General features: G+C 38.6%; 4 protein-coding genes across 6 annotated transcripts; 2 read left to right on the forward strand and 2 right to left on the reverse strand.

The window, feature by feature from the left end:
- Positions 1-11460: 11460 nt before the first annotated feature.
- On the forward strand, positions 11461-12834 carry LOC112196333 (thioredoxin-like protein Clot). Its single transcript, XM_024336650.2, has 2 exons — positions 11461-11672; positions 12353-12834. Exons 1-2 carry the CDS (start codon positions 11528-11530, stop codon positions 12604-12606), a joined length of 399 nt encoding a protein of 132 aa, XP_024192418.1. The 5' UTR covers positions 11461-11527; the 3' UTR covers positions 12607-12834.
- Positions 12835-13364: 530 nt separating this feature from the next.
- LOC112178964 (sister chromatid cohesion 1 protein 3) lies at positions 13365-19541 on the reverse strand. Of its 2 annotated transcripts, none has more exons than XM_024317256.2 (14): positions 19288-19541; positions 18646-18907; positions 18517-18563; positions 18357-18406; positions 18182-18252; positions 17549-18084; positions 17330-17447; positions 17110-17246; positions 16444-17015; positions 15706-15745; positions 15530-15575; positions 15282-15402; positions 14310-14453; positions 13365-13547 (listed from the first exon to the last, which is right to left on the reverse strand). In XM_024317256.2, the coding sequence occupies exons 1-13, from the start codon at positions 19409-19411 to the stop codon at positions 14355-14357; spliced, it is 2223 nt and encodes a 740-aa protein (XP_024173024.1). In that variant the 5' UTR covers positions 19412-19541; the 3' UTR covers positions 13365-13547; positions 14310-14354. The 2 variants fall into 2 exon arrangements, with proteins under 2 accessions (XP_024173024.1, XP_024173016.1); XM_024317248.2 differs by having other exon boundaries at positions 13365-13555.
- Positions 19542-20820: 1279 nt separating this feature from the next.
- LOC112202028 (30S ribosomal protein 2, chloroplastic) lies at positions 20821-23085 on the reverse strand. 2 transcript variants are annotated; one of them, XR_005801834.1, is made up of 5 exons: positions 22722-23085; positions 22365-22466; positions 21970-22269; positions 21640-21748; positions 20821-21183 (listed from the first exon to the last, which is right to left on the reverse strand). XR_005801834.1 is itself a non-coding variant. In XM_024342934.2 (4 exons), the coding sequence occupies exons 1-4, from the start codon at positions 23016-23018 to the stop codon at positions 21145-21147; spliced, it is 738 nt and encodes a 245-aa protein (XP_024198702.1). In that variant the 5' UTR covers positions 23019-23084; the 3' UTR covers positions 20821-21144. The 2 variants fall into 2 exon arrangements, 1 of the variants encoding a protein (XP_024198702.1); XM_024342934.2 differs by lacking the exon at positions 21640-21748 and having other exon boundaries at positions 22722-23084.
- Positions 23086-24689: 1604 nt separating this feature from the next.
- On the forward strand, positions 24690-26365 carry LOC112195728 (60S ribosomal protein L6). The gene is made up of 4 exons (XM_024335925.2): positions 24690-25010; positions 25191-25297; positions 25771-25952; positions 26062-26365. Exons 1-4 carry the CDS (start codon positions 24754-24756, stop codon positions 26215-26217), a joined length of 702 nt encoding a protein of 233 aa, XP_024191693.1. The 5' UTR covers positions 24690-24753; the 3' UTR covers positions 26218-26365.
- Positions 26366-26372: the final 7 nt, after the last annotated feature.

Genomic DNA, 26372 nt, shown 5'->3' on the forward strand with positions numbered 1-26372 from the left:
ACATACTAGCTATGCCTCAGCCGTACATTCTCGCCATGCGACAGTGGTGTACACTCACCATGCTCCAATGGCATATACTCGCCATGCCTCAGTGGCACATATTCGCCATGTTTCACTGGTATACTTACTCGCCATGTTTCAGCGATATATTATCCATGCTTCAGTGGCATACTCGCCATGTTTCAGCTATGTCTCACTTATGCTTCAACAGTATCTCACTTATGCTTCAACATTATCCTATCTACGCCTCAACGATATCTTATTTATGCTTTAGCAACATTTTATCTGTGCCTCAGCAGTTTATTATCTTTGCTTTAGCAACCTATACTCGCCACACTTTAGCAGTATATTATCCATGCTCCAACGGTATATTATCTAAATTCCTGCAATATCTTACCTATGCTTCAGCAGTATCTGATCCATGCTTTTATGCCTAAGCAGTATCTTATCTATGCTTCAGCAGTATCTCACCTATGCTTCAGCTGTATCTCACATATGCTTCAGCAGTATCTTATCTATGCCTCAACGTTATCTCCACGTACGCTTCAGCAATGTACTCGCCATGTTTTAATAACACACTCACCATGCTTTAGCCACACACTCGTGTAGTACCAAACTCACCATGTCCCAGCGATTCCCTTCGCCATGTTTCAGCGGTGGACTCGCCATGCCTCAATGGCACACACTCGCCATGCTTCAGCATGATATATTCTCCATGTTTCAATAGCACACTCACCATGTTTCAATGGCACACTCACTATGTTTCAGCGATTCCCTTCGCCATGTTTCAGCAGCGTACTCGCCATGCCTGAGCGGCATATATTCGCCACGCCTTAGCAGCATACTCTATGCTCATGCCTTAACGGCATTCTTTGAGCTCTATGCTCATGCCTAGCAGTACACTCTTGCAAACCTGCCCATGGCAGTATTATCTTTGCTTACATATAACCTCACTATATAATCCATCCAGGACTCTACTTTCGCCCACTCGCCTATGGCAGTTACATCATAGCTTACACAGCCTTGCTATCTTCTGTAAACTGGCTAAACAAACAAGCTGGAATAGCTCAATTGGCTAGAGCATATGTTTAACAACAACAAAGGGGCTGCCTAAGCAGACAACAACAATACACACTATCTACTTCTTCGGTGCACCCTTGAGGCAGCTATACTCATACTCTTGGCTCCATCCTCACAATACTAGTTCTCGCCCCAACTCCAAGATCTTATTTCTCATCATCACCATGTACTCAATACTCCAATGATCGCCATTATCCTGTCACTACCTATGGCAGCTCCCAATGAAATCGTTTCATTATCGCCATGTCATCTCTCTCCACCAAAATATCGCTAAAGACCAAGCTGAAATGGCTATATACATCAATATCACCAAAGCATGGGCAAGCTATATAGCAATCCCAAACTACTGCCTAACGCGTAATCAAACTGAAATGGCTATACACATCAATGTCGCTAACGGCTGGTTGTGCTGATATAGCACTACAAGTGCTATCAATCGCAAACTCTTGTACCGCCTATCGCGATCAAGCCAACCATGGCTCGTACAATAATATCGCCTAAGGCTAAGGGCCTAACTCCAAAAATATTGCTCAAGGCTAAACGCCTAAATCCAATAATATCGCCAAGGCTATAGGCCTAAATTCAATAATATGGTCAAGGCTATTGGCCTAACATAATATCGCCAAGGCTATAGGCCTAAATTCAATATTATCGCTCAAGCCTAAAGGCCTAAATTCTATAATATCGCCAAGGCTATCAGCCTAACATAATATCCCCAAGGCTATAAGCCTAAATTCAATAATATCACCAAGGCTATCGGCCTAACATAATATCGCCAAGGCTATAGGCCTAAATTCAATAATATCGCTCAAGGCTATATGCCTAAATTCAATAACATCGCTCAAGGCTAAAGGTCTAAATTCAACAATATCGCTCAAGGCTGTCAGCCTAAATCCAATAATATCGCCCAAGGCTAAAGGCCTAAATCCAATAATATCGCTAAAGGCTATCAGCTAAATCAAAGGCTATTAGCCCAAACAAAACAATATCACCAACGACGGGTCCTACTCAAACAGCTAAGTATTAGCACTCGCAAACCCTTGTATTGCCAAACAAGCGATCCGCAATCGAGCTGAAATGGCTAAACACGCAATCAAGCTGAAATGGCTAAACACACGATCAAGCTGAAATGGCTAAACACGCGATCAAAATGAAATGCCTAAAACTAAATATCGCTAATGGCATGGTTGCGCTGACATTGCCGAGCGCTATACCTCGAAAACCCCTAGCTTACCAAGCGTTACACCAAATACATACTAAATATCGCCAACGGCACGGTTACGCTAGTAACTTGACGCTATCCCAGCAAACACCTAATATCGTCACAAGCATGGTTACGGCATGCTTTATCCGATAAGATATCGCCATGTTTTAGCTCTCTATTATACAATATAACCATGAGTTACTTCTCCAATGCACGATATCGCCATACGTTCTTTATTATAGAATATCGCCATGATTTATCTCTCTTCAACACGCGAAATCGCCACACGTTGTCTCTCCATTATACGATATCGCCACGTTTTATCTTCCTCCATTATATGATTGCATGCCATGACATGCGAAACAATAAACAGCTGTGCTAGGCTTAACAACAGCGACATCGCCACGTACATTCCAGCCACTATCGGCTATATTCATTACAGCCATTATCGGCTTCACGCCAAAATTAGTAGTGCTATCGCCATATGCAAAAGTGGGCTGACATAGCCAAGGCTATCCCAGCAAACACCAAGTGTACCAAATACACCTTATAGTGAGCACACCTGATGCCATATGCTCACAGACCCCGGTGCAAACCCTATAACCTAAAGTCTCGGGGGACTAGTTACCCCAGGGAAGAAGCTCTCGCCAAGTGTCCAACTAGTGCTTGCACCATTTCTACATTAAAAAAAAAAAAAATCACCACCCCAGTCAAGACTCCTCTTAGCTAGAGACTTGAGGGACTGGGTGTAGTACCTGTACGGAAGGCATGCGTTGAGTATTCTCGCCTTGCACTTCCAATATTTCTACCATGATATAAAGTCCCCACCCAAAAGAACTCTTGACCGGGGACTTGGGGACTTGTTGGTATATATACTGCCCAGACACAAATATCGGAAGCACAAGGCTCACTAGCCACTCAAAACAATACTAATAATGCCCAGACATGATGCCGATATCATACACTTGCAGTATCGGATAGGCCACATCTAGGTCCATATTGGAAACAAAGGGATAACAAGCCCTAACCTACACTATAAATACATGCCTCTCAACTAATTCAAGATAAGCCACCATTCTCCACTTACTCCTACCTAGTTTACATTCTTACATGTAACTTACTTAAGCATCGGAGATTTGAAGGCTGGCTAGCCCGGTCTTCCCTCTGACCTCTGTTCATGGCTGGCAGATATGGAATCCGGAGATGGAAGCTCTCATGACCACCCTATTTCTTACACAGAAATAGAGTAGATGGAGAAAATGATGATAGAAAAGAGAGTGGAGAAATGATGAAGTAGTGGTGGTGATAATGGAAAAGATAGAGTAGTATGGATAATATGGCAACGGGATTTTGTTGGGAGGTGGAATGGAGGTTTTGTAGTGGAGATAGAGAGAAAGAAGATGTAATGGGGTGGTATGGATGATGTTCCTCTTCCTTGTGAGAAGATGTGCTTAAATAAATGGAGAGAGATGTGTGAAATGGTGATTAGAAGCCAAAGCAAACAGTCATAGCCTTGTAAGAAGTATGGAGGTGGAGTATGAGAGTGATAATTGATCACAAAATCAAAGGAAAAGAGTATAGGAGTCATGGTGTAGGTTAGAGTAGGTAATGATGAGAAAAGATGGTGATTACACCCTAAAACATGGAAGATTTTTGGGTGATGATGATAGTGGACTATTGAGTAATATGGAGAGTTGAGATGGTGTGGAAAAAAAGAAAAATGGATGGAGTTGATTTTGAACAAAAGGTTTGGGATTTGGTTGTGACAGAATGATGAAGAATGGATGTAATGGAATATGTACAATGTTACTCCTCCTCCTTACTCCCCCATGAATATAGCCGAAAAGTACATGGCACCACCATGAGTGGTGGTGGGCTGCCATTTGTGGTGGTTAGTCGGAATTTGGAATTTAACATTTTGGTTTACATTTGATCGTCATTCTTTCTAGCTCCAATTCTGATAGGCCCACCCCGAATTTCACCCTGAAATCCAAGGTAGCCCTGTGGGGCCCACCTTAGGAATAACTCTACCAAAAATTTGGCAGAGTCACCCTTAAAATGGACTACCTAAAACCTGTAGAAACGCATTCACACTTCTAATAAGCCATCCTTATTCTTCTAGAGTCGCCCTGCTCCCCAAATCACAACAACTCCACAATTAACAACTAAAATCTGAAAAATACAACATAATCTAATTACAGAAGCGTAACTCCCAAACTTTACAACATTTGTCCCATAAGTTATCAGAGCAATCTAAAGAGAAAAAGAACTCATAATACAAGTAGGTTCAGCGATTACCCTACAATATGAAAATAACAGTAGCAGATGTTATGCCCCTAATCCTACTATGTTGAACCAGTTACTTTGCAAAATGGGCAAATGAAACCGAAGGGCCCAGGAGGAAAGTACATAAAAACGTTAACGTGAGTGGACAAAAATAAGTAATTGTAAAGAAAAGGGACTTTATGCTTTCCCACATTTATTCCTTTAAAAACTCGATGCATGCAACAATGGTAAAACATTTATCTTTAAAATCGAGAACCTCGTAAAGACAAGTCAGCCCCGCTGATTAAGGAAAATTGAACTAGCCCCGCTAGTCAAAAATAATATAATAAGTAGGGAAAAAGGATAGCAATACGAGTGAGCCTCCCAGGATCGGGTGATAGCCTCTCAGGCTAAAGTACTCCCATACTACCGTATATACCCTTACGCTACTATGTGTGGCGATTAGGATACTGGGCTTCAGTATTACTATCACAAAGGCAGTAACCAGCACCACAAAGACGGACAGGCTTCCGTGATCCCATCACGTGGCCACAAAGGCGAACTCAATGCTAGCATGACAAATAATCACCCAAAGTATGGAATAAGAAAAATATTCGCAAACCAGTAAATCCATAAAGCTTCTCCAAATTCTCACAGTAAACCAAATATATCATCGACGTGTCTCACACACCAAAAGTATCTTCTCAAAACCAACAACAAATAAGCGAGAAATAATAGATGAGTATAATTCCCTCAAAAATCCCATTTTCGAACACCTTTCAGAAAACTCAAAATTGGCGAATGAAAATATAATATGCAATTCCGAAAATCACCTCGGAAAATAATTCGTCAAAAAAAATCAACATAAATCATAAATTCAAATCTGAGCATAACAAATTCATATCCGAAAGTCATGATGGAAGACCAATCAATAAATCAAAATAAATCTGAAACCAATTCATTTCAGAAATCAATTTATAATCTGAGATCAAAATATATGCTCGATAATTGAAACGATAATTGAGTAAATCAATAATTCAGAAAATACTTTGCATAAATCATTAAAATCAAAGGTCCACTCACAGTATACGGCTAACGTGGTACCCAAGCGTAAGGATCCTCGTTAAGCGATGGGTCAGTACATCATCCTGTACACAATTATATTCCGTAAACAACAATTCGACAAATAAATATGATTCTAAAACGAAACTCGAAACCCCTCGTAAATCAATATCTCCATTTCTTTCCGGATTCATGCCAAACTCCACCACTAATATCAATCCGTCGATTAAAGTATTCCATAGCGGAAACAAGGGAAATCCGAAGGTTGGATTCCCATAAATCGACCTCCGAAACTCCAAACTTCGGAAATTCATAATCGATGTTAAACTTCTCCAAAATTCACCAAAATCACACTGTCAACCTCTACAACAAATATAGGATTTAACTAGTTAAAAATCGAAGCCAGAAACCTGCTTTACGCACCACCCACAGTGGCGGCACATGGGCCCCACGCGCCGCCGGCCACCAAATTTTGGCAGCAACACCTACTCAACAAGCCTAACAACTTTCTCAACTGTGACAAAGTCAAAAAATACCTCAAAGTGGTCGAACAATTAAGCAGCCTGATTGTACAGTGATATTTTCCAATTATGCTTTCTTCCTCCATGCTTCAAATCGCTGCAAGAGGTTTGGAGAGCTTGAAGTTCGGTTCAAGGCGCTTCTAAAGAACCTGGTTTGGTCGCCTGTGGTGGCCGAAATCGAGAGAAACTGGCGTTGACCACTTCTGCTACAATAACCGTAAGCTTCTTAATGTTGGTTCTTCATTTTCCAGCCATGATGCCGTGAAATACCATCGTGGGTGTGGCCTGGAGGTGGAGACGATTTGATCAGTGTCGGTTGGGTGTCGTTTGTTGGCCGGAGTGGAGAGATAGCTGAAGTTGCAGAGGAGAGAGAGAGAGAGAGAGTTACCCGGCCACAGTAAAAAAAAATTGAATTTATCCAACTTACCATCTACAATAGCTTTTGTATTTTGCTTATAACTTTCGCATACGAATTCCGATTTTCACGTGCCACATATGCACGAACTCGGTTTAACGTCCTCTACGACTTCTATGAAAAAAAATTTCTCAAATTTTGACCCGAACATTTAGGGCCACTAAAAGTATTGAAACAGTGTACAAAGTGAAAGTAATTGTCGTTTACCATCCAAATGACTAGTAAACCGGTAAATTTAGGTTCGGGACGTAACAAATTCTCCACTTCAAAACCCAAAATTGATGTTTTCTTCCCTTTTGCAACTAGACCTGTAAATGGACCAGATTTGAATCGGATCGACCTGAATCCAAATCCGTTTACTTAAAAAAAATTCAATCCAAACCCGCTCCGTTTACTTAAAAAAATTCAATGGCGGATCATTGATAGTTCGATCCAAATCCATATCCGCCGGATTAACGGATACCCGATCCACTAATTTGACCCATTTATAATTTCAAAAATTTTAAAATTTTAAATAGTAATATTAAATTTATAATTTTATATTATGATACCTCATAAAATATTAAAACAACATGAACAGTATCACCAAAAGTAGAGTTACATTATCAAAATTCTTACTGCTTCTTAGAGTCTTGGGTGATGGACTGTCCCTATATTTTATATATTTTTTAAATAACAATATTTTATTATTACTAACACAGGCCGAATCATTAACAGATCGGATCAACCTAAATCCGTATTTGATCCGTTAAATAAACGGGTTAACGGATTCAGATTATTAACGGATCAAAATTTCACTCCAAACCCGTCCAATAGCCACGGATCTGGAGCGGGTCCGGATCAAAATCCGGTCTATTTACAGGTCTACTTGAAACATTCTTAGATAAATAAGAAAATGATTTAGTGAAAGCTAAAATAAACTCAAAAACAAGTTAAGATCAATATTTAGGGGAATGCATATATATATATATATATATATATATATATATATATATATATATATACAGATCCTATCTAGAGCTGAGGTCCGCTTTGAAATTAAAGTGTGAACTTGGAGTTTTTTGTCGCTTTTCGGTCGCACATCCACATCTCAACTGTTCAATTTTTAGGTACTAGTGTTTAGATCATCTTTGCAAATTTTCAGGCAAATTGATGATTGTTAAAGCAATGATTACTGCCTTAAAGCTAGTACGGTTCAGGTTGACAGATTCAGTCCGTCGATTGGTTTAAGCGAGTTATATATATATATAGACACACACACACACACAAGATTCTTCTCAAGTAAGGATATCCTTACCTAAGCTTAAGGAACGGATTTTCAGTTTTTAACCACTTTTCGATCACATATTCACATCTTAACCGTTCAGTTTTTATGTCCTAATGTATAGATCACTTCTGCAAATTTTCATCCAAATTGTTGATCATTAAGGCATCCAAAACTGAAATTTACACGAACCGAATCTGTCGAATCAAAACCGTTTGTGTTCATTGTTGTAAATTGCGGTTTTAAGTGCCTTAACGATCATCAATTTGGCTGAAATTTTACAGAGATGATTTATACATTATGACCTAAAAACTGAATGGTTAAGAAGTCCGTACCTAAGCTTAGGTAAGGACTACTTCACCCGATTATGAAGAAATCGAGTCGGGTTGCCAGCCGATTAGCGCTGTTAGATCATAATATATATACATTATGATCTAACAGTGCTGATCGGCTGTTAGATATCTAATATATATAATATATATTATATATATATAATATGATCTAACATTATATATTATATATAATGTTATATATATGTTATATAATAATGTTATAATATGATCTAACATTATATATATATATATATATATATTATCTATATATATAATATATATAATAATATATATATATTATTATATATATATAATAATATATATATATTATATATATATAATATATAATATATATTATTATATATATAATATATATATATATATATATATTATGATCTAACAGCGCTGATCGGCTGGCAACCCGACTCGATTTCTTCATAATCGGGTGAAGTAGTCGGTCAGCATGTAGGCGGGAATTCAACGGGATTAGGCGGTCCTTGGCTGGCCTGGGCGTTCCTAGTCGGGTTTGGGCGGGGATAGGCGCTTGTCTTCTCTCTCATCTGAGTCGTCTTCTCTCTCTGTCTCTGCCTCTCTGGGTCGCGACCTGACCCTCTCTTCTTAGCAACCTCTATCTCTTTGTCAGCCCTCTCTCTCCTCTTAAGTTTTCAGACCAGTTATGAAGCACAAAGTCTTCAAGATCTGTGCTCTGTAATAATGGCTAGAAAGAGAAAAACTAGGCAGGTGATGAAGAAGATGAATAATGCGGCTACCTTAGTTTTTAGAAAAATTATCTTCAATGACGCGGTCATCAAGAGTCATAGCTGCAATGACAGCTTTTACTTACTTGGTATAAAAAATAGAGTCCCACTCTCTCTCATTCTATCTTGTAACTTCGTAACTATTTGTTTTTGTCTTTCACTGAGCAAAGGAGAGTGGTTCTCTCCTTTTATTTTTTGGGGAAAATGATCATTTACCCAATTTTGAGGTTAATTAACCCCATTTACCCAAACACGCTAAGAGATTGCCCACTTACCCAATATTATATATATATATATATATATATATTTTGCCCCAATACCCAATTAAGTATTTTTTATTACTTTTATTTATTTTTAGGACAGTTTTGCCCTCTCCTTCTTTGTCACTTAGAGAGAGAAGTCATCGGAGACCTTGCCAGACTCCGGTGACCAGTGGCCGGCGCTGACTCCAGTGACCAGACTTCTGCGATTGGTGACGGAATTCGGCGACCGGTCCCCGGAATCCTGAATCCGGCTACCAGACTGGTGATAGGATTCCGACGTCTAATTTTATTGCCCCCTAATAATATCCAGTAATCATATTATTGCCCCTCAATAATCATATTATTGCCCTTCAGTGATTTGCATAACCTCCCAAAACCAAAATAAATACACTACAAGCACAATTGATCAATATGTTCAATTCTACATGTTCACTTTTTATTTTATTTTTTTCCTTCCCCATTATTGGAGCTCACAGTTTACCAAAAAAAAAAAATGGGGCCACCCAGAAAATGCTCTGGGCACCCACTTGAGTGTGAGACCGGTTCGTTTTTTCACCGGTGCTTCCTCGACGGCGGTTTGGAGGTTGTGACCGGTCATGACTGGAGTCTCTGTTTTAGCTTCTCGAAGACGACGATAAGGCCGCTACTCTCAGCCGTCTTGCCCCTCCGAAACGAACACGATCTCGGACCCAACCCGGACTCAAATTCAAACTCCGGCTGCCTCTCCAGCATTACTCCCATTCCTCACTGATTCTGATCCCGTTCCGGCCACTCAGGACCTCAACTTCGCCATGGTCTCTAGTCTCTGAGGAGACGGCCACTGAGCCAGCACGCTGCCAATCAGAGATTGGGGCCAACGGCGACAGCCACGTGTTCGGGTTCGTCATGTTGATTCAGGCCATGTCCACCGGCGAGACTGCTTCTGACAGAGCAATTCGATTTCACCATGAATGAGATGAGAGAGAGTCGTGTTGTGGATGGAGAGAGAGAGAGAGAGAGAGAGAGAGAGAGAGAGAGAGAGAGAGAGAGAGAGAGAGAGAGAGAGAGAGAGAGAGAGAGAGAGAGAGAGAGAGTCTGAGGAGAGTATTTGTTAATTAAAATGATGGCAATACTGTCAATAGATGTTAGATTGAGTAAATATGAGTAAAAAACTCTCAGTGAAGTGAGTGAGCAATTTTTAGGCTCAAATTGGGTAAGTGGTCACGGCCCCTATTTTTTATTTTATCATTCACTGGACAAAAGGGCGTGGGACACCTTTTGTTGTATAGCCACTTCAATTGATCAACAAAGAGACAAATCAATTGGATTAGTCTCCGTTTATAATTGTCATTTAATTATAAAAAAAATATATATCTTATTTCTAAATCACTTAAGCTATATAAGTTTTAAAAAATTAATAAAAAATAAAAACCACCTAGGCCCCGGGTTACCGCCCGACTAGAGCCTAGTGTTTTTTAGAATTTTGCTAACAGTAAAACCATACAATTTCCAATAGATTTAAGTCACAAACATTTGAAAAATTCATATAACTATCATTTATTATACTGTGAAAATTAAGTTCTCTTGTATATAAAGATACTAAGCTATTTTGATCATATTCTTACCCTTCTTGATAGAATTTCTAACTACGCCATTAGGTATGGCAATGATGGCCTGTCTAAAGACTTTTCACTACCAGAGCATCAAGCTTGGAATATGCCCTTTGGGCTCTGGGTGTTTGGACCTTGTCTGTGGGCTAGCCTATGTTGTCTTTTGGGCCATGGACAGCCAATTTAGTTTAGGTGTTTTATTTATAACAATTCCTTACTTGTGTAAGAACCTATGCTTGTTAGTTTTTAGTGAGCGTTAATGAGTTTTTTTTATTACTTTGCCTATTTACTATGTCGTAGTGTTGACATAATTTTATAGGCTTGCTTTCATTAAGTAAGCATGACACGTCTAATGAATGGACTCATCCTTTGTATTACTGTGCTATCACCACAACTTCTTGTATGTCTGTAAATATTAGCAGAAAGATATGTAATAATCATTCTGACAGCCTTACCTTTTACCAATGCAAATCTATGAGATGATTTATTCAAAAAAAAAAAAATTAAATTAGACTGTAATTTTTTTTTTCTTTTTCTTTTTGGTATTAGACTACAATTAAATTAAATATAAAAGAAGCAAGAAATGTTTTTTGGTTTATGGGGGCTAATGTATTTGTCCAGCAAATTAGGGTAGGGAGGAGGAGCCACATAAATTTACCAACCTATCCTCCATATCATTTGCCTATAAAAACCAGAAACACCAATCATCATCATCATCATCATCATCATATCTTCTTGTTTGGGTAATTGGGTTTTGATTAAAAAGTGAAGAGAATGCCTCTGACGGTGTTGGACGCGAATATCTCCAGCTTCGACAGCGTGTTTGAGAAATTCAGAGCAGAAGCACCAAAGAATAAGGCCAATCTCATCCTCTTCTTGGCTGACAAAGACCCTGCCACTTCTCTCAGTTGGTGTCCAGGTATCTATCTATCTATCTACTCAATTTCCCTCTGGGTATTCTTCAATTCTTTGGTCCTGTTCACTCCCCAATTTTCCTACTTTATAGTCTCACTTTCGATTCTTGCCAAATTGGTGTTACTTGCTGTCTCCTTGCTAAGGTTGCGCGTGTTCAGATCATTGAAAAGTAATCAACTTTCTGACAAAACTGATCCGTTAGGCTTACTAGAATCAATTGGAAAGTGTCATGTTGTGGTCCTGTTTATCTTCTTTCTCACTGTGGATGCTAAATGCACATCAGAATCGTGCTTTGGGAGTATCGTCTGTTTTGAGGGAGCCTGAATCTGTAGATAGGTTATGTTTATAAATGAAGTGTTTGGAATAGGATAGTTCAAATAAGAAACTAAGCTACTCTATGAATGTGAAAATGGATTCTTGGCATTGACCTGTAGTAGTCTTCACACTGGTTGGTGAGATGAGAAAAATTGGATTATGATCTTATGACTTCTGCTTATGGCTCCAAAAAGCCTTGACTTGATAAAAAAAAGCAGGTGTTTTCAGCTTTACCAAACACCTACTTGTCCAATGAATAACTATTAGTTGGGCATGTGACTATGTTATTTATTAATATGAGCTAGTATACTTGGGAGGAGGATCCTCTGATTCATTTTAAGTCGCTGATTTTCACTTTTTCTGTGTCAGATTGTGTGAGAGCTGAACCTGTAATCTACAAAAAGCTGGAAGCTGCACCCGGTGATGTCGCACTTCTGAGAGCATATGTTGGAGATAGACCAACATGGAGGACTCCTCAACACCCATGGAGAGTGGACTCAAGGTTTAAGATTACTGGAGTTCCAACACTCGTCCGCTGGGAAAATGATGCTGTCAAGGGTCGCCTTGAAGACTATGAAGCGCATGTTGAAAAGAAGATCGACACACTTGTTTCCGGAAATTAAGTTTTTATAATTCCAGCAGAAGGATGTTTGAATTTCCATATGTTATGTGACTTGTTAGACTTCATGTCAAAGTTTAGCACCAATGGAATTTGGGAAATAAAGGTTCCAAGCTAGGAATGTGTAATTCACAATATAGGTATTAAGGATGTGTTGCAGTTGGCAGTAGCCAATTGTTCTGATTTCTTCTGCCAATTTACAGTCTAAACTATGAATGGTCCTGCTTATGCAGTTTAGAAGTCATCCACATTACAAGCACAAAACGTTTAGATACATTGGGCATCAATACTGATTGATGCATAACATAAGCTCATTTGGATTTGCCCGCATTCTTTTCTCTCGCATAATCCGAAGGACAACCATTTAATCTGCATACGATACATAAACCGAAGGACAACCATTTTAATCTGTATACATACCCTGACATACAGAAGGATAATAAAGAGATGGATTCACAACATCAACATCAAGAGTTAACCTAGTAATGAAGAATCATAATCTTGATGAATTTGGTCTACTTGTCGTTTTTGAAGTATTTGAGAAATTAAGCTATTAAGCTAATGAAAAATTAGGTTATAATTCACTGGAGCTATGTTAATCAGTATAGATTATAAATTATCAAGAAAAATAGTCATCTGCAGCAGAACTTCATATTTCTTAGCTAGACAAGTCAGCAGTGCCTGATAATAGCGAGGGTAATTGAAGGTACAAAAGTTCAATGAAAATACCTAACATATTTGCCATTTGTTATATAAATTAGATTTGAGGAACAATTTATAGATTTATATATGGTGAACTGGATTCACTAGAACATGATCAGAATAATTTACCACAACCTCTACTAACTACACATGTGGACTAAACTTCTCTATAAGATCAAAATTTCTTTGCAATTGCTGTACAAACTCCTGAGCTCCCTTCTTTATTCTGTGACCTGGCAATTCCTGCAAAACTTCAGATAGAGTAAAATTAGCCTGCTTTTAGTTTACTAATCGTGGAACACATGTTGACATGTTACTCACAGAAAAGTAAATTGAAAAAAATAAAGCACGCAAGAAAGAAATGAAAGTCCTCAGTACAACATTATACCCATACATTACTGATAGTCATTGCTGATATAGTCACCAGTTCTCCTTAGTCTACCATTGCAAGGAGATAGTCTACCACTAATGTATTGGTACAACATTTTACTGAACGGAAACCAGAAAGAAGGATGACTGAAAAACTTAAAAAGTGGGTCCAAGTTCCAGAAGTTCACTCTTGCAACTGTTTAATAGACAACACCTCCCTAACACAGAAAATTCGGAAATTATATAACATAAATAAACTATTAGAATAGTTTATCCAGATCCCATTTCTAAGCCTGTCAAATATCAACTTCAGCTTCTTAGAGCTAGGGTCTACTCTTAAGTTTCATATTCATCCCACGTTCTCCATTTAGATAGATTCTCAAACAGATACCAAAATCATGTTTTTTTTTTATTAAAAAAAAAAACTTCTTTTCTAAGTAACACAGATTAAGGCATTAATTTTTTGACAAAACTTGCCCCTCATGCATAAATCTTATATATTTGGTTCACATAATCAGTAAGAAGGTATCACAGCATAGCAAATTGCACAATAGAAAAACATTAAACTCACTAATATCATTACAACACAAAGCTCAACCACAAAGACTGCCCGGAAGTAGCAATAAGATCCTTTACCTATATATGTGAAAGCCAAAAGCACATCATCAACCTCGGATCATCTTAGATTTGAGCCTTTGAGAGGGTTTGAGTCAACTTCAAACTAATGTCACCATAAGGGACTTCTTGTTTTACATCAATAAGATCATAACTCTTCAAGACCTGAAATATACCAGGAATAATTACATTTACTAATAATAACAGATGGCAAAAGTTTATGAGAACAATTACATACAAACACCTACTTAAACAGGCAGCAAAAGTTTTGCTTGTTTACAAGGTATAAAAGGAACAAGCAACTAACCAATTTAACAAAAGATTGAGCATCCAACAAGTTGCGTTTTTTTTTTTTTTATAAAAAAAAGGCAGAAAACAATTTTCTAAATAGGGACCAAGACTTGGAAAGGAAAATGATAATTATTAAATACTTATGCCTTGAGGAAACAAGTTGGAAACTTTGGCTGCTAAGCCATAAACTGTTAAAAGTGACTCTTACCATTTATTACAGAAAACAGATAGGAAACTCAAACTAATAGCTTAATTAACACCAAGCATATCAAATGGCTGAAAAGGATAAGAAAAACAGACTGAGATAGCGAAATCATACAGAAAGTTTTGTTTCCTCAAGGCATAAATATTTGATAATTATCAAGTATCCCGAATTGTATGCATACTTCATTTCAACGATCAGTGATATACAGTGGGCATGCTACACCACAAAACTTCAAGTAATTTTTATCAATTTACTTTCCGACCAAGACAATGCGAAAGAGAGCACATTTCTTTTACCATATTTAAACCACATGATGCAGCATAGAAATCATTTATCCAACAATATGTTGTCCATTGTTTAAATGCCACTTCATGCAATACGAAAAAATTTAGTCAATTTGCATTATCCTGCTGATAAAGAATTTGTTCAAAACATTTCTTTTTTGCCCTTATTTTATTCAAAGCAATAGCCTAAAAGAGATGTCGGAGAAAAATTACCAGTGTTTCAAAGAACATTCGAGCACATAGCTTTCTTCTTTTTCCTTCTAAAATTTTGTTCAAGCTGAGATCACTGGATAGGTCTTCTGGAGATTGGCTTTTCAAATATTGAGCTACAGCCCTGCACAGAAAATGAGAAAAAAACAATAAAATATGAAGGTAACTAGATACTGAGAATACAAACATACCGTGACAAACATCAAAGCATCCTTTACAAATAAAGAGAGAAAGGATAGAAAGAGAAGGACCTGGTTCTGACCGACAATGAATCAACTCCTTCTGTCCCTTGAGAACCTGGTATAAGCATAGATACATCATCCAAACAGTGGATGTAAAAGTAGAGAAAAACATGAATGAAAGTAATATACAAGTTATAGTTCAATCAATGATAAATACACAGATGAAATAAACATTTTTCAGTTACCAGCTGGTGTACGATCATCTGCTTCCAGAAACCAAAGATCCTACAATAAAACATTTCAGCAAGTTAGACAACTGTGTCATAGTTAACTAGTGCGCATATCACATTATTCATTTCATATCATAAAACATTATTCATTTCGTATCATATTATACATCACATTTATTTACCACATCATATAGTATTGTGTTAACTAGTGCGCTTACCACATTATTTCTTATATGTTTCACCCATTGATATTATAACTTGTACTGTAATTTTTGTCCTTCAATAGCCTATCAAGTGTATTGTATAAAGTACGACTACACACATAAAAGAAACTAAATTTTTGAAATTAACTAGATAGAAAGGTAAGCTTCAAGCTTCAAAGAGTATGGCATGTTCTTAATAAACATAGCTCAGTCAAGGCTCATTCAAGCATTATAAATCTCAAAAGAGTGAGTTGTGCACAATTTTTTCTTCTTCCTTTTAATAGGGAAAGAGTGAGCTGTACTTGGTACATCAAGCTGATTGCATCATGTTGGAACAAGCCTCGGGTTCTTTTTAAAAAGCCTCTAATATTATACTGGGCCTTACATCAAGGGAATCCAAAATCTAGTGCCTCACATAAACATAAAAGATAAACTGAGGTATGCATTTTTCAACAAAAGAACCAAATTGTAAAATGAAAAGCAGAAGGAATGTAAAGGATAAACACAATTCACATAAAAACACATATACAACCAAATACTTAAAACTTACTTCTGCTTCTGCAGTCATTGACTCAGGGTTATGTGAAGGACCAGTGTAATCAGGGTGTACCCCACCCTCTCCTAACATTGTCAGTGTTCCAAATTCAGATCCAGCTGACACTTGTAAATCTGGTGTCTGCAGTATTTGAGTTCCGGTATTTATTTCCAATGAATGAACTGAAGCTGATCCCACTTTTGGTGATGGGGCAGGAGTAAAGTCATCTATCATCAGAGAATGCTTGATTGTAGGCGAATCGGGTAAAACCCCATCATGTTCGACACCTCTAAATTGTTCAGCGTCTTGGCCAGACCCAGTTGCAGGAGAAGAAGGGGATTGTAGACCCTTCACTGGCGAAGATTCATTGGCAGGGACAGAGTCTCCAACCCTGTGCTCTAGGGAGACATCAATTGTAAGAGGAGAGAAAGGAGGAAGAGGAGACACCACAGCCCCATCTTCTGAGACCACTTCGGTTGTGGGAGAAGGAGACGTTGGCCTAGGGTCTGGAAGAGCTTCCTCAAACAAATGGGATTTTGTAGATATGTATGTTTTGTCGTAAATGTTACTAAGATCAGAGCACAACCCTGCAGACAGACACAGATTCTCATAAAATAAGCTCATTACTTTGGAAGACAAGCAGCAAGAGAAAACTGGTGAAGGAAATGACAGCTTAATTACTGGTTAATGAAGGCTGAAGGAACACTTGTTCCTTTCTTAAAACGTTTTTCAACTTCCAAATACCCAATGCAGAGGACGGAAGTTTCTTCCTTTTGCGGATTATATCACTGGCATCTTTAAGTCTCTTCCCAATAAACCTACAATTCACAACCTTGTCTCAGTAACCAATACCAGAAGAAAGTGGTCCTATAAGAATAATATCTGTAGTCTGTAGTCATACTTATTAGATAATACAACAGGATCATCAAAGTACTGCTTTTTTCTTTTCCTTGGTCTTGGCTGCTCAATAAGTGGCTGTTCAAGAGGTGGCTGTTCAATACGAGGTGTTGATTGGATTGCTGCAACAACAAGAGAAAAATTAAAAGGCAAGATAAAGTTGGGGATTTTTATTTTTACATCTAAAGCATATGATAAAATAGAGATGGTAATGCAACCGCACCAACTGAAACAGATGTATTAATATGCTGTCGGCCCTCTGACAAAGAAGCAACAGAAGCTGGTGTTTCTGAACTTGGCTGGACCGCTGGAGATGGCCCAACAGAATGTATACTTCCTTCCATAATTGGAGAAAGAATGGCTTTCTCATTTGTTGGTGGGTCATGTTGTTCAGTAACATCATTCCTATGACTGGAAGAAAATGGAAAGGTTTCTGAGCTAATATCAGAAACTGCATTGCGTTGAGCTTCTATTTCTGGAACATTTTCAGGGGAACTGTAGTCTCTATGACTCAAATTAAGAATTTCTGTAGGCTGACTGGGTCCAGGATCTTGACATCCAAAATCCTTCTGAGTCTCCTTTTCTGGACAGTCTGGAAGGGTAAAATCATCGCTAGGCCTCCGTTGTTCGTCTGTCGGACTAGGAACACCAGAAATTCCTTGAGAACCTTGAAGGTTTACCTCGTCATTATGTGTTGTTCGTTCATCTGTCAGATTGACCGGACTATGAGTACCCTGTTCCGGATGTGGGGGGATGGTGCTGTAACCATGGAAACATAATAACTTATCATACTGCTTTCTGAAATAAGAATTTAAAAGCATTACGTTGATAATTCAAAGTTCATTAGGAAGCATACTCCACATCCATAGGGGTAACATGTGAACCAAAATCCTCCATTTGATGCGATAGATCCTCCATCCGGATATCCTAAAAAGATTAAAGGTTTCAATCAGTAATATTGCATTTCCAATACCTTAGGATTGGAACATTACTATAAAAGAGAGCAAATACAAAAATAAAAAAAAAGATACCTCATCAAAAGTTATAGCAACATAAGGGTTTGTTGCAATGGGAAATTGTTCTGTGATATGAAATTAAAATATGTTAAGACTTGCATCAAAAGAGGAAGCATAGATAAAGACATAAGAAGAAGTAAGATGAATATTTCAAAAAGAAATTCACTTCAATAACCTGTTAACGTGATGTCCTCCTGATTCCCTAGATGATCATTGTGAGCCCTGAGGAAACAAAATCACTTGATCATAAATTGTTTGGAAAAAAAATATATAGAGCTGAAAGATGGACAATTGAGAATATTACCCGTCATAATCAAAGTCGGGACCGCAATCCAAAGCATCAAGGCATAATGTTTCAGGCAAAGTGATAGACTGAAGCGGTGCTTGCATTGCGTTCTCTGGCAAGCTCAAGTCTATAGAAGCAAAGGCCTTTTTGAGGCCATTCAATACAACGTTACAGTCCTGGTGAAGATACTCGACTTTCTTTGAGTAAATCCGAACAACCCCTAGTAGAAGGTGCCCCGACATTCTGAGTGCAATAGGAACCTCGGGAAACATGATGCGATCTAATAACCAATTCATTGGGAAAATTGTTAGCTAATCACTCTTAAACATTTAACTTTCTACGCAAATCAAATGAATATGAGAAATCAATCTACCAACAAATGACTGAAAAAGCATTCTGCAATGGAGCCTAGAAAGTGATGAAAAACCAAACCAAACTCAGAATGATTGGTTGTGAAGCGAAGATAAGTAGCAATGTTATTGGATGTATAGGAAAATTGAAACCAGCGATTGGAGAGAGAGATAGAGAACACCAAAACCATACCGAAATAAAATTGGGCAATTGGAATAGTCTAAAACTAAAAAGAGTATTCTTGGATGGATGAAATATAAAGATCTAAAGAGAAAGCAGGAAACTTGGAAGCAAAATTCGGAAACTGACCGACGGTGGAGGGGATGTCGGTGGCGGCGTAATGGGACTTCTTGAGTCTGTGCTGCAGATGGGCAGCGCACCATACGGTTCCCAATGGGCCCTTCCGAGCCAAGATTGTGTGCGAGTAGAACATTCTTCCTTGCTTGCTTTGCTTGCCCTCTCTCTCTCTCTCTCTCTCTCTCTCTCTCTCTTCAATTGAAACCGCAGCAGCAGCGGTTTGGGTTATAAGAGTTTTCCCCTTATGGAGAGATAAAGGGGTTTTAGGGTTATTGCCAAAAATTAAATACGCCGATTCAATTGGGGGGCGGGAAATATGAAACGTGCCGCCATTTTTTGGATTTACCAATACCCCACTCTTTTCTCCGGAATTACCTGCTCATGCCATTTATTTAGAGACTTTATTTGGGGATGGGAGGGGGCTTATATGTCAATTTCAAAACAAATTTATGGTTTTTGGAGACTTTTTAGAGAATTAATCGTATTGAATCTTGGATTATGTTACGAGCCAGCCCATAATTTAAGGCCCTTAATCCCCGTCTGACAGAAAATATGAGGGGTTTGAGAGTGAGAAGAACTCCAATGGGTGTGGGTGTAGAACAGAACAAAACTCCCTCAAGCGGGATGTCGTTGAAACTTGAAACACAACAAAATGAGTCTTAGGAATTAGGATAGTAACCTATAGTTTCATGAGATTTTTCAACCGTGCAGTTTCATGCATCCACTTTCCTCGAAGCCTATGAGTAATGTTGTAATTGAAGGCATTCCATCAGCAAATACACAAGCGATCCCCAATTGCTTGTTGAAAATTACTACCAACTTCTTAAATCACTATTAAACCATCACGGGCGTACAACTCATGTATTTCTAGCTCACAATGAAGACAAACATTTTGCAAACAATCACCAAATGAGTAGCCCTTCCCTTCCATCAAATGCTTATTCAAAGGAACCAGCTGCCAAGTCCATGCTTTAATTAGTACCTAAATAAAAAGACTATGAGATACCTTTCGCTGTTCCTTCAAAAAAGAGAGAGACGGAGTCGAACCAAACATTTGCCAACTAACAGAGCTAGCTGGTTTGCTTTGTTATTCTTTTCTGTTGTTGAGCACGTGTGTGAATGTTCTTAATTGTAAGAGGTAATTGTCAGTGTTTGATAACCGGGCTAGTAGAATTTGTGTTCTGTATGAAGTTAAGGTGAACATTATATATTCTCCAAGTCAATTTTCCTAGATAAATAAGCCAGTAACCAAAACACCAGCAAGTTTCCTATTGTTTTGATCATTCTGTCTTTTCAAAATGCTGTGAACTGGCCAGCTATTAATAATCAAAAACCCTAGCTACTGGTTCATAGCTACTGACGTAGAATAATTTTCCAAATAAGGTGTGGTAATATTGAGGAAAGAAGCATACTAGCAGAAAGCGGAATCAAAATGCAGTTCATCTCCATTTTACCGACAATGGTCATCTGAGAACCTATTAAATTTATCTAGTAGCCACAGTTGATATCTCAACGAATTCAATCATAAAGCTTGACAAGACTAACTGACTACAAATGATGATAAGTGATGCTTTAGAATCAAGACAATTAATTCAGTCAAAGTGAAGCTTGGACAGCACCAAATCTAACTAGCTCATTAACATCAGCTTCTACCACAAATGATAGCTTCAACTTGAAGGCACCAGTATTTCAGATCATGTGTTCTATTAACTGTCGGCTTATACGAGGATAGACTACAAAACCTCATGCCAGAACCATAAGAAGAGAAAATACTTTTGACTTTTGTTCTACATAGAAATGGTCTGTCCCAATTTTTGATACAATAGATACAATACAAACTCTCCAAACCCAAAATGTTCTGCCAGTTCACTATGCCTTGTTGACGCGAATTCTTTGGCCTTCAAAAAACTGCAGTGAACAAGATGTAGTAGAATAAATACTCACAGCATAACCAAAGTGGGTAGCAACTAATTCAGTAAGGAAACAAGTGCTCACATAGCTCCAATTATTCACAATAAAGCAGCAACCCATATCCATGCCAATGAAAACATAACCACCATAGATTATGACTACAATGTGAAAATCAGAAGGATGCAAACACAAGGAAGCATGCATCATGTCGAATGAGAACGGGTATTGTGCTTTGTACTACATATTGCTACAAAACAATTAGCAGGAAACTATGCAGATAAGAGGAGAACTAATGATGAAATTCCAAGCACATGCAAATTCGAAAAGAAGGCCAGTAATTCTCTCTTTGTTCATTGAATGGAATCATTGCCTTGGTAGTATGAGAAAAACACAAGAGGGATATCGATGAGCCTACAAAGTAACAGTAAAACTAAGTTAGATAAATGGGTGAACCTATATGTGTGTATGTATGCAGGGAACGGTTCTACAGCGGACTTGCACACTTTGCAATATTGCTGTTTCACTGTTCGATTCATTTACACGTACCTATATCCATGACTGACTGCAATTACATTTTCAACAAAGGTCATATGTTTATATCTTGTATAATCAGAAGTGCATGAAAACTTTAAAAACATATAAAAGAAAGGAATAAAGAACAAACTATGGTCAAGAATACTCAAGGGAAGATCCACACACACACACGTGTGTGCAAGTGTGTGTATGCCTATATAGTTAGATTCACCAATTCCTCTAAAGCATGACACAGAAGCTAAAACTTACAGTGCTGTTGAAAGATGAGATGGCAGCTTCTACATCCTCCTCTGATGAGAAAGAGACAAACCCAAATCCACTAGATTTTGAGGTTCCTGGAACCCGGGAGACCTTTGCACTAAGAACTTTTGCTTTTTCAGCGAAAAGCTTTTGGAGTGTATCTGTAGTTACTCCCTTTCCAAGATTTCCAACATAAACTTTGTGGGGGCTGTCGACAAATTGGGACTCTTCTGCCTGGACAAGTGATAAATCTGGTTGTAGAAGGGGTTTCTCGGTTATGTTTACCTTGATCTCGCGTCCTCCAACCTCCTGTATTAACAAGGAGATGGAAGCATACAATATGTCATCAATCAGTCTTTAACAGTGTTTATCAATAGAAACCTACGAATCTCAGAAACACTTACAGTTCCATTCAACTTCTCAACTATGGTATTTGCATCTTCAACAGTCTTTGCTGTAACAAATGCAAACCGGCGACTTCTTCCGGAGTACTTATCATACATCACCTATGACCAAAACAAAGGGAAAAAAAGTCAGTTTCTCATTCTCTTTTTACAATAAAGAAAGCAAACTCAAACTGAAAAGACATTCTATATATCGAAGGAAACAAATCCTCCTGTGTACTTGAGCAATACATATCTCCTAAGTCCCAACTTGGATTTTAAGATAGCAACCTCTTGAAATTATAAGCATTTAACATGTTTCAGCTACAGTTCGCTAGTTTAGGTAAATGTAAGCAGAGAAGCAATGAGATGAGGTACCTCAGCCTTCTCAACAGCACCATGTTCTTCAACAATTTTGGTAAGCTCGGCATTATCCACAGTCCTGGGAATGTTGCCGATGTAGACTCTCATGGCGGCCTTGGAAGACGGGTCGGCGGCGACTTCTTCGGCAACAGCATACAGCCTCTGCGAGTCTCTGGAGGTCAGCTTCAGATAAGAGCCCTGAAACGGTGTCGCTTTCAGGATTTGGAGGGACAGCTTCGGTGAGGCGTTGATGGGTTTTTTTGGGTGGTGAAGGAGATTGGGTGATGAGAAAAGTGATGAGATTGTCGCCATTTCTAACCAGAATTAGATGAACGCAAAGGTTTTAGAGCAGAGGGGAGAGTGAGAGTCTCGGAGGCATTATCTCATTATCTAAAAGGAAAAGCATCTCACCCGCGGGTGACGACCGCTTTTTATTTTTTACTATTTTTAGTCGTAGCCAAATTACCCCTTCTACTGTTTTTTCATGTAAGTGTGTGTCGATTTACTTCTTCTTTTTTTTTTCTTGTTTTTTAGAAAAATAGACAATATATTAATACACGAAATTACAAAAACGGAGATGACACTGAAAATCCGAACTACTTCAAGTAGAGAAGATGACTCACTCATACCCTTAAAATAGAACCAGTGATTACAGACACCATGAGCCGATAGAGGCTCAACTGTAACCTACATACAAACAACCTACCCTAGGAGTGTCGATACATACTTATAGCCAACCTCAAGAAGAGAGTAGCCCCTTCCGGCACCATATACCAAAATCGCCAGTATACGTGTAAAGGCGTCTTCCCATTACATTGACAACAAGAAAACATTGAAATTAGGAAAGCAACTAGTTCATGCATGGAGATGACACCAGAACAATGGCACAACCTTTAGACCTAACCCAATAACCCTCGCTCTAAGGGGTAGGGACTGATGAACCCTAAACACTTAAAAATCAAAATTAAACCCTAAAAAGAAACGATAACAAGTCGCCGCGAATCACCTCTCTTCACGAATGAGTCGACAATAGACCATGAACAGTGAGCACGGGAGATTCGGACCAGATCCAAAACCACAACAGTAATCCAATTTTTTCCCTGTCATTCCGCCAAACCCATCGAGACCATAAACCAGCCCCCATTACACAGGAGCATCACAGTGATAGCTCAAAAACCACCCAAGCAATCGCTTTGAACCACCGCCCCAGACTGCCGCCCTTCAAAATCAGAAAACCCATGGCACTTGGAATCCCCAAGCTCGGCCTCCGAGCAACCTGACGAATAACCTGAGAGTCCAAACTATCGAACTACTAGAGAAACAAATCAGCCCGTCCGACCGCACCATAGCCACATCGAGGCCAAAAGCCAACTCCAACGTAGAGGAGTGGTCGGACAAGCGGAGAAACCAAGTTGTTAACTGCCTATTTCCTGTTTCCTGTTTTTGCAGAGCAAAAGAAAGAGAAAAGAGACTCGTTCGTTATTGTCATAATCGAAGAAACTTTTAAAGTATATATTTTTAATATATGATCTATTACTCACTATCAATTTACATTCTGACATTTTAGTTTTGATAAATTGCTAAGTTATCCCATATCATTTTCAATTTAACATTTATTTTTCTGTAATTTCATCTAAATTTATAATAAAACTCAACGTGAAATTATTGTGATAAAATATTCAAAAGACATGTCTAAGCAACTTATTAGAAGTGAAAAACATCAAAATGCATTGATGTATTGTAGCATGTGAGTTAAACTTGACGACAAATTTAGACGAAATTACATAAAACTTAACCTCAAGTTGACAATAGGAGGTAAATTGACAGGGATTGAAAAAGTAACGGTGCAAGCGATCGAAATTGAAAAATCATGAGGTAAATTGACGAACATGGGAAAAAGGGGCCGAGAGGCCGTTTAATGCATAAATGGGCCGCTAACCTAAGGCCCGGTTGGTCCGCAGCATATATATATAAGTGGTAGTTTGCCTAGGGTTTTGTTCGGCCGAAGCATTTTCATTTAGAGAAGGAGAGGCAGTGTGATCTCGCGATGGCGCCGAAGCAGAGGAAAGCTCAGGTGAGCAGAAACCCGGATCTGATTAGAGGGATCGGGAAGTACTCGCGGTCCAAGATGTACCACAAGAGAGGGCTTTGGGCTATCAAGGCCAAGAACGGCGGCTCTTTCCCTCGCCACGATAAGAAGCCCGCCGCCGACGTCCCTGCCGTCAAGCCCCCCAAGTTTTACCCCGCCGACGATGTCAAGAAGCCTCTTATCAACAAGCACAAGCCCAAGCCCACCAAGCTCAGGTCCCTTTCCTTTCACTCCCATCTCTGTTTCTCTTGGTCTCTGTAGTATATATGTGTTTCTGTTGTGAATTGCTTCCAGGTATGGAAATGATGCGATTCCATGAAATTAATGTAGAGATTAGAAGTTACTGTGTTTACTTTCCAGCTGAAGCGATTGTTAACATATTTGATATTATGCAGGGCAAGCATTACCCCCGGAACTGTGTTGATCATTCTGGCTGGAAGGTTCAAGGGCAAGAGGGTTGTCTTTTTGAAGCAGCTTTGTTCTGGCTTGCTTTTGGTCACTGGTATGTTTTCTTTTTCTTAATTGTATGAGAAATTGTTTTTGCTTTTGGTTACCAAGTTGTGCCTTTTGTGTTCATGTCCCTGTGATCAATGTACATTTAGTTTGTTACGGTTGTGTGTCATTGTGCTGCTTGTTAGAACCTGCGGTATTGAAGCGATCAAGGGAACTTGATATTAAGTTGAAGAGAAGTATTTATCTGATAACCTGCTCATACGAGTGTTTCTTACAGAGCTAATTGTGTAACCTGTGGGATTAAAGTGATTAATTTTTTATAGAGTGCTTGATATCAAATTCAAGAGAACTATTCAGCTGTCTGGCAAAAATCTGCTCATATATGTCTTTTTTACAAAGCTAATTGGAGTGATATCTGTTGGTGTGCCTGACAACTTTTCATCAACATGTTCATGCCTTAAAACAATATTTCTTTCAACTATTTTATCCCAATATTTGCTTACTGTGTTTCTGTCTATCCAGGGCCATTCAAGATTAATGGTGTTCCTCTTAGAAGGGTGAACCAATCTTATGTTATTGGAACTTCAACCAAGGTTGACATCTCTGGTGTTAACGTGGAGAAGTTTGATGACAAGTACTTTGCTAAGGAGGGTCAAAAGAAGAAAAAGAAGGGAGAAGGCGAGTTCTTTGAAGCAGAGAAGGAGGTTGGTGTTTTATCCTTTTTTCTTTTCAAGTGTTTGGTGGGCATATGCCCATATTTTTGTCCTCTGCTTGATCTTTCTTCTGATCAGTGATAATTTTCTTGTATTGCAGGACAAAAATGTACTCCCGCAGGAGAAAAAGGATGACCAGAAAACTGTTGATACTCCATTGATTGAAGCCATTGAGGGAGTTACAGATTTGAAGACTTATTTGGCTGCAAGGTTTTCTCTCAAGCAAGGAATGAAGCCACATGAGCTTGTTTTCTAGAGAAGAAGTTGGAAGTATTAGGATTTGCCTTTCTTTCCTACATTTTTTCTAGTTTTGTTTGAACTTGGTGTCAGTGCTTGTACTCTATAAAGTTTTGTTGACATTTAAATATCTAATCAGATGTTTTTGGTCATGCATTTGAAGTTAATCATATA

The sequence above is a fragment of the Rosa chinensis genome, chromosome 1 (genome assembly GCF_002994745.2).
Source record: "Rosa chinensis cultivar Old Blush chromosome 1, RchiOBHm-V2, whole genome shotgun sequence".
NCBI lineage: Eukaryota > Viridiplantae > Streptophyta > Magnoliopsida > Rosales > Rosaceae > Rosa > Rosa chinensis.

What these genes read in the sequence shown, in the direction of transcription:
- LOC112202028 (XM_024342934.2), bottom strand. Translation starts at nt 23,018, where the DNA reads ATGGCGACAATCTCATCACTTTTCTCATCACCCAATCTCCTTCACCAC. An exon ending in GTGCTGTTGAGAAGGCTGAG is followed by an intron (nt 22,467 to 22,721) that starts GTACCTCATCTC and finishes TTTTGGTCATAG; the next exon opens with GTGATGTATGATAAGTACTC. An exon ending in TTGAGAAGTTGAATGGAACT is followed by an intron (nt 22,270 to 22,364) that starts GTAAGTGTTTCT and finishes TTGTTAATACAG; the next exon opens with GAGGTTGGAGGACGCGAGAT.
- LOC112195728 (XM_024335925.2), top strand. Translation starts at nt 24,754, where the DNA reads ATGGCGCCGAAGCAGAGGAAAGCTCAGGTGAGCAGAAACCCGGATCTG. An exon ending in TGGCTTGCTTTTGGTCACTG is followed by an intron (nt 25,298 to 25,770) that starts GTATGTTTTCTT and finishes CTGTCTATCCAG; the next exon opens with GGCCATTCAAGATTAATGGT. An exon ending in TCTTTGAAGCAGAGAAGGAG is followed by an intron (nt 25,953 to 26,061) that starts GTTGGTGTTTTA and finishes CTTGTATTGCAG; the next exon opens with GACAAAAATGTACTCCCGCA.
- LOC112196333 (XM_024336650.2), top strand. Translation starts at nt 11,528, where the DNA reads ATGCCTCTGACGGTGTTGGACGCGAATATCTCCAGCTTCGACAGCGTG. An exon ending in TTCTCTCAGTTGGTGTCCAG is followed by an intron (nt 11,673 to 12,352) that starts GTATCTATCTAT and finishes TTTCTGTGTCAG; the next exon opens with ATTGTGTGAGAGCTGAACCT.
- LOC112178964 (XM_024317256.2), bottom strand. Translation starts at nt 19,411, where the DNA reads ATGTTCTACTCGCACACAATCTTGGCTCGGAAGGGCCCATTGGGAACC. An exon ending in CCTTCAGCCTTCATTAACCA is followed by an intron (nt 17,016 to 17,109) that starts GTAATTAAGCTG and finishes GTCTGTCTGCAG; the next exon opens with GGTTGTGCTCTGATCTTAGT. An exon ending in CAATGACTGCAGAAGCAGAA is followed by an intron (nt 15,746 to 16,443) that starts GTAAGTTTTAAG and finishes GTTTTATTGTAG; the next exon opens with GATCTTTGGTTTCTGGAAGC.